General features: G+C 49.5%; 1 protein-coding gene across 4 annotated transcripts; it reads right to left on the bottom strand.

The window, feature by feature from the left end:
- Nucleotides 1-706: 706 nt before the first annotated feature.
- Nucleotides 707-5,957, bottom strand: LOC128654440 (uncharacterized). Of its 4 annotated transcripts, XM_053708349.1 has the most exons (3): nucleotides 5,119-5,957; nucleotides 2,459-2,619; nucleotides 707-1,670 (listed from the first exon to the last, which is right to left on the bottom strand). In XM_053708349.1, exons 1-3 carry the CDS (start codon nucleotides 5,948-5,950, stop codon nucleotides 1,653-1,655), a joined length of 1,011 nt encoding a protein of 336 aa, XP_053564324.1. In that variant the 5' UTR covers nucleotides 5,951-5,957; the 3' UTR covers nucleotides 707-1,652. The 4 variants fall into 4 exon arrangements, 3 of the variants coding, with proteins under 3 accessions (XP_053564324.1, XP_053564323.1, XP_053564321.1); XR_008401461.1 differs by having other exon boundaries at nucleotides 2,459-5,957; XM_053708348.1 differs by lacking the exon at nucleotides 2,459-2,619.
- Nucleotides 5,958-9,082: the final 3,125 nt, after the last annotated feature.

Here is a 9,082-nt window from a genome sequence, read left to right on the forward strand (position 1 = left end):
CCAACGGGAACAGCAGCAGAGGGTTCTCTGCCCTAAGGAGATGACGCTGAGGGGTTGCAGAGATCACGTGACCATCCCTCAAAAGGGAGGAAGGAGGGTTACCGTCACGTGCACGTGAGGGCCTACCCTCCTCCCCGGAAGTCTGGCCATCACTCACCCCTAGCGACCTTCTCCTGCGCCACCGGACCGAGGATCTCCCGCCGCCAGGGTGAAAGAAGATCTTCCACCTAGATAAGGATTCCCTGTTACCAAGCCGTGTAAACCGCATAACAGGGAGAGGAGATCCATATCCTACAGTAATGGCTTATTGGGCCTAGGGTGAGTAGCCATAGCCCTGCCATTAAGGTGCCGTCGAAAATACACATCATTAAAACATTACAAAAGGGGAAGGGAGGGAGGGAAAAAACTGCTTCAGCCAGGATCCGGAGAAGAAGAGGAAGTTGCAAGGGAGAACTTGGCTTATCTACTGGTAAGGAGGGGCCTACCCTAAATTGCAACAATGTTGCACCCAGCACCTTCCCTCTCTCTTCTAACCCACTCTCCTACAGCCTTAACCCTTAGACTGCTCCAGGCTTATACTAAGCCCTACACTGCATTAAGGGATTAAATGCTTACCGGATCCTTCTTCACAGAGGAGAGGATTTAACATAACTTAATTAAATAACTATGTACATGAGAATGTAGTGCGAAATAACCACAGACAAACTTTTATGGGAAAAATTTTGTGACCGTCACAGGCCATAAAATTTTATTAACCTAACAAACTAGATAGAACTGATAGAACTGAAAATATATATGGCGGCATAGAGATCAGCTACCCAGAACAGCAGGAGATCACCGGCCCAACGGGAACAGCAGCAGAGGGTTCTCTGCCCTAAGGAGATGACGCTGAGGGGTTGCAGAGATCACGTGACCATCCCTCAAAAGGGAGGAAGGAGGGTTACCGTCACGTGCACGTGAGGGCCTACCCTCCTCCCCGGAAGTCTGGCCATCACTCACCCCTAGCGACCTTCTCCTGCGCAACCGGACCGAGGATCTCCCGCCACAAGGAAGCATTTTAATGGTACCCTTGCCGCCAACCCACAACCCGATTTACAGGAGGGGTAACAGAGCTCTCTGAATGTCCCCTATGAATAAATCCAGCCCCACATCAGAAAGGTGAACTTTATCCCTTCTATATAGCTCGGTTCTATCAGCCGAAATGGCTTCGTGCCGTACCACGAAGCCACCTGACCCAGTGACGGTTTTCGCTACAGACGCATTGATCTTCTTCCTAACCCGGTATGCCGCCGTATGGGCCGACATATGCCTCCAGTGGAGACGGGGTATTATATGGGACCACCCTATCATGACCCCCGGGATGCGTACTCTTAGCCACCCAATGTCTGCCTGCATAACCTTAATCAACTGTAAAACTGGTATGGCCCCCACATCGTTACCCCCTAGGTGAAGAATAATAATGTGAGGCTTCCCCCAGCGTACCAGGGCCTCGGATATGGTTCCTGCTAATTGGGGCAAGCACATCCCCCTATCACCCAACCACCTAACGGATGCCTTGTTGGTAGGGAGACCTAGGGATTGGCCAAATGGGAGGGACGCACAGCGTAGGGAGGCCCAGTGGACAAAGGAGTGGCCCACAATCCAGATTCGCTTCACCCCGGGGGTAGTGCCTGTGGAGACAAACATTTTAGTATCCTGAATTAACATCTAAACATTAAACAATTGGACGGACATAGGTTCTGAAACAATTGGACCGCCAACGCCCAATACGTTTTATGTCCTCGCACGAGGAGCCCGCTTGCGCAGCGTTAGTCGCGGCCCCTATGCGAAAAGAGTGCGGGGCAAGTCTGCTAGCGTCCAGCCCCGCCTGGACTGCCGCCAATTTTAGGACCCTACCGAACTGAAATTTGGAAAGGGATCTGCCGTCCGCATGGACCAGGAATTGCCCCGGGCCAGGCGGCCTTTGAGCCAGGTAAAGATTAACGCAGGTAACCGGGCAGCATGCGCTGTTCACCTGAGGGTGAACGGGGATCCAGGTTCCCTTACCCTCCTGATCTGTCTTTGATCGCGGCAGAAAAAGAAGTAAGGAATCAGGGGCAGCTCTAACATGTTGCAATTGTATACCTGCCCCAGACGCCTGCTTGGAGGGTGCTACTACCTCACTAACTCTAAGAGCGGCGGCAAAGGCCAGATTAAACGCAGTTTTGAAGAGTAGGGCTTCAAAATCTGATCTACAGACCACGTCGAGCGCCAAGAGCAAACGCTCCAGGCGGTCGCGGGTGATGGGTTCGCGCGTGTCTATTTTCCGCTGCTGCGATCTGCCCCAACCCTTGATCACCTGCCTAATAAAAAAGGAATTGGTTGGGTCAGGAATGGCTAATGCCCTATAGAAAAATGAGAGGGCGGCCAATTTGGACTGTATTGCCCCCTGACGGGCCCCAGAGGCATGCAAACTCACCAGCCAATCATGTAAGTTGTCCCTAGACCCCTGAGCAGCGTCGGCTCCCCTGGACGCACAGAAATCGTCCCATTCAGACCACATGCGGGCATAGGCGTGCCAAGTGGATGGTGCTAAGGAGGAGCGGACCAACGGCAGTAAGGCTATCCAGGAAGGACGAGCTGCCAAAGGAAATCAGGACAGCGTAAGCCCACGGCTGCAGCTGTGGGGGCTAACTTGCGAAATGTCGCCCATTCGAATCGTGACAGGGCGTCAGCTACAACATTGTCGACGCCCGGGACATGACGGGCCTGGAACTGGATGTTAAGGTCCAGACAGCGCAACACCAGGTGGCGCAGCAAGGTAATGACCTTTGCTGAGGTGGCTGACAAGTTATTGATCGCAAAGACCACACTGATGTTGTCTGTCCAGAACACAACAGTCCCGTTCGACAACTTCCCACCCCACAGCTCGACCGCCAAGACCACGGGGAATAGCTCCAGGAGAGTCAGGTTTCGAGTAAGGCCCGCCGGGGCCCAGGACTCCGGCCAGGGCTCCGCGCTCCACTCTCCCTGGAAATAGGCCCCGTAACCGTGCGATCCAGCTGCGTCAGTGAAAAGGTGCAGTAACTGGCTAGACATGGGAGGGGTACACCAGACCCGAATCCCGTTAAATCGCGTGAGAAACTGTTCCCAGACTACCAGGTCAGCCAGCAATTCACTCCCTAGGGTTATCTTTGATTTCGGGTTTGACCTACCACTAAGCTGTCTTTCCAGTCTACGGTTAAAAACCCGACCCATGGGGATAACTCTGCAAGCGAAATTAAGCAAACCTAACAGGGATTGTAACTGTTTCAGGGAAATAACTGCATTAGAGACTGCCGCTCTGACCGCCTCAAGCATGCCCTGAACTTTATCAGGTGGCAACCTACAGAGCCGAGCCTGGGTGTCGATTTCGATTCCCAGGAAAACTAAACAGGACGCGGGGCCTTGCGTTTTGTCCTCTGCTAGGGGCACCCCGAAATGTCTCATGACGCTGCGCATGATGTTCATTGTGGATAAACAATCATCGGAGCCTGCTCTCCCTACAATGAGAAAATCGTCCAGGTAGTGTGCTATGGGATCGCTGCCCACTTCTGAAGCTACGACCCAATGAAGGAAACTACTGAACGCCTCAAACAAGGCGCATGACAAAGAGCAGCCCATGGGCAGGCAGCGATCCACGTAGTACACACCTGCAAACTTACAACCCATTAGATGGAAAACTGAGGGGTGGAGTGGAAGAAGCCTAAATGCCGACTCAATGTCTAGTTTCGCCAATAGAGCACCATGACCCGCCCTCCTGACCAGGTCTAGTGCGCTATCAAAGGATTGATAGCGCACCGAGCTGAGTTGGGGGTCAATGGCATCATTGACTGAGCTACCTTTTGGGTACGACAGGTGCTGAATGAGGCGAAACTTCCCTGGCTCTTTCTTGGGAACCACCCCCAACGGGGAAATGACCAAATCAGGTAAAGGTGGGGCAGCAAAGGGGCCCGCCATTCGCCCTAAAGTCACTTCTTTATTAATTTTATCCCTCACCACTTGGGGGTGTTGGTATGCTGAAATAAGGTTCCTATTAAATCTCTTACCCTTGATTTGCCTAAATGTGGGGATATGAAAACCAAATGAAAAACCCTCCCATAACATACGTGCCGCCGCCTGGTCTGGGTAAGCCCACAACCATGGTGCCATGGCATGTACATTAATTGGCGTTTCCGCCTTTCTGGCCCAAGTTTGCTGAAGGGGGCTTATTGGTCTGGTCCCTTCGCTTGATGCAGTCACTGCCAGGGTGTGGACCAGAGCAGTACCTGCAGACATGTCTGAAGGTGCATGCGCTACCCTTTTCGCATTTTTTGTCCTGGAAGGGCCAGCAGGTTCCCCCCCGTTTCCTGCTTCTGGTATTGCGAAAGGACTGCTGCGCTGATTGCTGAGTTGAAGTTGCAGCAGCGGGTGCACCCCCTTTTGGGTCCATTCGCTGCCACAACTGGTTATCAGTAGAGTCAAAAGTCAGGGAAGGATTTCCTGCCATTTTCCTCCTGAACTCAGCATCATATTCCCTCCACACACCTTCACTGTGATTACGCTGAATCCAGTGAATAGTGTCCGTGTATTTTAGGATAGGCAAACTCTGGGAGGGGTACTTTTCGATATAACAGGAGGAAAAAACCCTGAAGCACTGGAGCCACTCATCAAAAGTGTCTGGGCGTTTAAATTTTTTAGGCCCTGTTCCCTCATCGCTCCTCTCTCTCTGCCTATACGCCTCCACCGAAAGGTCAAAGATATTAACATATTTTCCACGGTGGATTCTACTGACCACCTTTTTGCGCAGGTGTCTATGCAATGAGTATATTTTTCCTGGGCTTGCGTCCCCGTAAAGGGCTGCTCGCCTTTCGGAGATGGCCCTGGTAGGGAGAGGTTCAGCTGGCACCTCTGTAGATGGGGTTTGCGGGGCGGTGTTACTGGCGCTGTCCTGCTTAGTATCTGGCTTGACCCCCCTCTTTAAAATTTTCTTAATCATTCTAAACATTTTCTTCTGACCTGCCCCTTGTAAACCCAAGGAAGAGTCAGTCTCAGACCCTGAGTCAGAAGAGGATGAGTCAGAGGAAGAATGGTCATTGTGTGTAAATAAAGCATTCTCACCGTGACTAATGGCAGGAGGTCCCTGACCCATGCTGGAAACGGGCTGGCCTGCTGGCTGGTTTTGGAGGGCGAGTCCTGAAGACCCTTGCTGTGCAGTGGAAGTGGTGGCTGCTGCTCCTGCTGTAATGCTGCTTGGAACTTCTGCATCCGCCCCACTCATGACTGTGGCAGTGTTGGTCCGTGTTTTTGCTGCACTTTGTGATCCAATTGCCCCCTGCAAAAGAGAAAGAATTTGGCGAGCACTTTGCCCAATGGATGTGTCTGGATTATCAGTAGCAAGGGGTGGATGAGCTATATGAAGTGGTGTATGAAATCCCTGACTCACTGACTGTCCATTCGCAGATGTCTGAGCATTCACACCCTGCTGGTCTACAATAGGGTTATGGCATGCCTGGCTTATTGATTGTGCATGGTTTAATGAGTGTGCATGAGCGCCCTGCGTGGCTGCAATGGGGGAGTGGATACCCTGATCAAGGGGTTGTACTCCTTGTATGCCTAACATAATGGGATGTTGTAGCTGGCTTAAAGATTGCACATTCGCATTATGTATGCCAACCAGGGGTGTATTATATCCCTGAGGAGCTGCTTGTACGTTCACACCATTCAAAGCCGCATTCACACCAATGGGGGATGGTAAATGATGAGACGGTAAATGATGCTCAATGTTTTGATTAACATGCATACTTTGAACATTGCCTTGATTCACATGCAGGCTATTATTAGACACAATATCATGCGGCTGAGCGGCCGCTTGCACTAAACCACTATCAGCCCTGTGTGGGTTAATAACATCGGGAGCGGCCTGCTGAACGGCATTTGCGTTATCTCCCATTTGTATAAACTGTAATGGCCTCATTGCCCTTGAAGGGTTAACTCTGCGTGTCCCCCTACCCCTATCACTGGCTATCTGCCTGGTACTACCTCTTATGATGGAGCGACCCCTTTGATGCCCCTGAGGATTAACGTTCAAATGTGCCGTTCGCTTGCGCAGTTTGCTTGCGCTGTTAATGCCCCTCTGACCCCCCACTGATAACCCGCCAACGGCCAAGGACGGCTCTCGGTGCTCACCTGCGAGTGGCGTTGCCCCGGGAGCCGATGTCCTTGTGACCGCGCGGGAATCTGCCAAGCCGGAAGTGCCGATGTCCGCTTCCGGTGACGTCACTAACATGGCGTTGACACCGGAAGTCGGACCCGGACCACGCGGCTGGCGAAGGAGATCGCTAGGCCCCGGGGGGAGCAGCATAGGCCCTGGGATGGCATGGGCCTCGGGTATGGTGCGACCAGGGGCAAGTCCGGGTGTTGAGGGCTGAGGGGCCGTTACAGGGGCCATGTTCCGGCCGGGCTGGGGACCGCGTGTTGCCACGTGTGGTGCCTCAATGAGAGGTGTGAAAGGGCGATGCCTGCTGGGGGTAGTTAAAGCAGGATCCGGATCCTGACTAGAAGGATCAGGAGGGAAAACAGCTGGTGTCACACTGGGCCCTGGGGAGGCTGCAGCCATAGCGGATATTATGTTTTTCAATAGGTCAGAAACTGCTGACATAGCAGCAGGGGGTACAGCACTTAAAAATGAGGCCTGTACACTATCAAGGGGTAAATTAGCCTGCTGGGTCTGCAATGCTTGAGGTCTGGGGGATTCCTGAGCTAACTCAATATCAATAGGTCCCTGCTCTTCCACATTATGAACCTGGGCTGACACAACAGTAGTATATTGAGTTGGGGGAATGATATCTAAATCATCCTCAGAAATAGATTGAGCACTTATCTTTATTTTTTCTTTTGCAGGAGGTTCCTGTTCCGACTGGTAACGTCTGGGAGGCAGAGTCGAACGCCTGGAACGATGCATAGCTGCACTGGTGATGACAGAACTGCTAAGAAAAAACTGCTTCAGCCAGGATCCGGAGAAGAAGAGGAAGTTGCAAGGGAGAACTTGGCTTATCTACTGGTAAGGAGGGGCCTACCCTAAATTGCAACAATGTTGCACCCAGCACCTTCCCTCTCTCTTCTAACCCACTCTCCTACAGCCTTAACCCTTAGACTGCTCCAGGCTTATACTAAGCCCTACACTGCATTTCTCAATGTGGAGTAAAATACTGACAAGCCGAGTGCCGCATTTTCACATTCTATATACCCTGTGGGATCATGTGAAAGCCAATGGCATGCTACATTATCTACACACCTCCTTTTGGACCAATCGTGAGAGGTATGTGTTACAGGAGGCAAACGTCATACATACAGACTATGAGCAGGGGGACACATATATCTGATGGTATTTTGCACAAATATAAATTTATACTGTAGCTATATATATATATATATATATATATATATATATATATATATATATATATATATATTTTTTAATTATATATATATATATATATAAATGTATATACTTAATTATATATAGGTATATATATATATATATATATATATATATAATATTATGTTATGTGCAGAGCATTGGAATATCAAATATTTACAGTAAATACACAGTATAACACTTTATATAATATGAATATTGCATAAATATGTTTTTTCAAGTTTTCATTTACTTAACTGCAAAGGGCTCCAATGAACAAATATATATGTCTATATATGTATACAAATGTATTTATGTGTTTATATGTGTATATGTCTGTAAATACATACATTTATTCGTACACGCACATATAGGCATATATATGTACAATATGTATCTCAATGTTAAATACCTTTGTCTGCCTTTTATTTTTTGGTTCTAACACCTGACACCTTATTTTTTTGTTTTTTTGTACAATCTTTTTTTTAAAATAATTTTTATTAGCTAGTGTTATTAGAGTAACTGTACTGTGTAATGTATTTTTGATGTGTTTTGTGACACTTTTTTGTTTTGCTAAACAATTAACCAGAGTTCTGAGGTTAATTTCACTTGCGCTCAAGCGATTGCATTTACTTTCGACTTGTAATACGAGCAGAAAACCCTATGCGTGCAAATACCATTTTTACTTGCACGTTACTGTTAGCGCTCCACTTGTAATCTAACCTTAGCCCCATAACGTACCCTTTATGATGCTGGTTGTTAAGCCCTTAAGGACCAGCGTCAAACCCTGTATGATGCTGCTGTCCTGGGCATCTCTCTGCCATGATCTTGCTTAAAGTAGTGACATCAGGCCCGGACTGACCATAGGGCATACCGGGTATTTGCTCGGTGGGCCGCTGGTCTTCTTAACCCCGCCCACATACTGAGTGGCAAAAATTTTTTATTATAATGTTTTGTGTTCTTGTACTGTTAGTAAAATGGCCGGTAGGACAGAGCATGGCCGTGAGTGAGCAGGCAGGGACCAACACAGACTTGCATATACAGCGTTGGTGAGACTGAGCATCTACTTACTTGCAAGTAAGTTTGTCACAGTCTCACAGTCGCTATATGCACTTGCAAGAGACATGCTGCTGGCTGCTACTGTCTGATGTGGCCGAGGGTGGGAGGAGCAGCTAGGGGCCTGGGCCTCTGAGATCTGTGCTTGATGGGCTGGCCTGGTTGGGAGGAACCTTAAAAGGTAGAACATGTGATTTCCCAGCTCTCACTCTCCCATCACTTCCTCCCAGTGTAGCAGCGCACAGGAGGTAAGAGAGAGGGCGAGAGAGGTAGTCTGCAGCCAGTGACTAGCAGTAGCAGGGGCGTAACTACCGGCTGGTGAAGGGGCAACAAACTTCTGACAGGCTGTGTACAGTTTTGATTTTATTTTATTCTGGGGGTGGGCACCCGTGGGGGAGGGGCAGCTGTGGCAGCGACTCTGGCTGGAGTGGAGACATGCTCACTGCTCAGCTCAACGCACATGCTGTGAGTGTGATCCCTAGCTCTAGCTGGAATCCATTAGTATATAAAATCCTAAAAATGATGGTTGGGGCATCATTAATTGCAGGGGGGTTGGGGTGTCATTTTATTGCAGGGGCTTCATATTTTTGTTGGGGGGCATCATTTATT

Source organism: Bombina bombina, chromosome 3, assembly GCF_027579735.1.
Source record: "Bombina bombina isolate aBomBom1 chromosome 3, aBomBom1.pri, whole genome shotgun sequence".
In the NCBI taxonomy this organism is placed as follows: Eukaryota; Metazoa; Chordata; class Amphibia; order Anura; family Bombinatoridae; genus Bombina; species Bombina bombina.

What these genes read in the sequence shown, in the direction of transcription:
- LOC128654440 (XM_053708346.1), bottom strand. Translation starts at nt 5,950, where the DNA reads ATGGGAGATAACGCAAATGCCGTTCAGCAGGCCGCTCCCGATGTTATT. An exon ending in ACCTCCTGCCATTAGTCACG is followed by an intron (nt 2,620 to 5,118) that starts GTGAGAATGCTT and finishes TTCCTTTGGCAG; the next exon opens with CTCGTCCTTCCTGGATAGCC.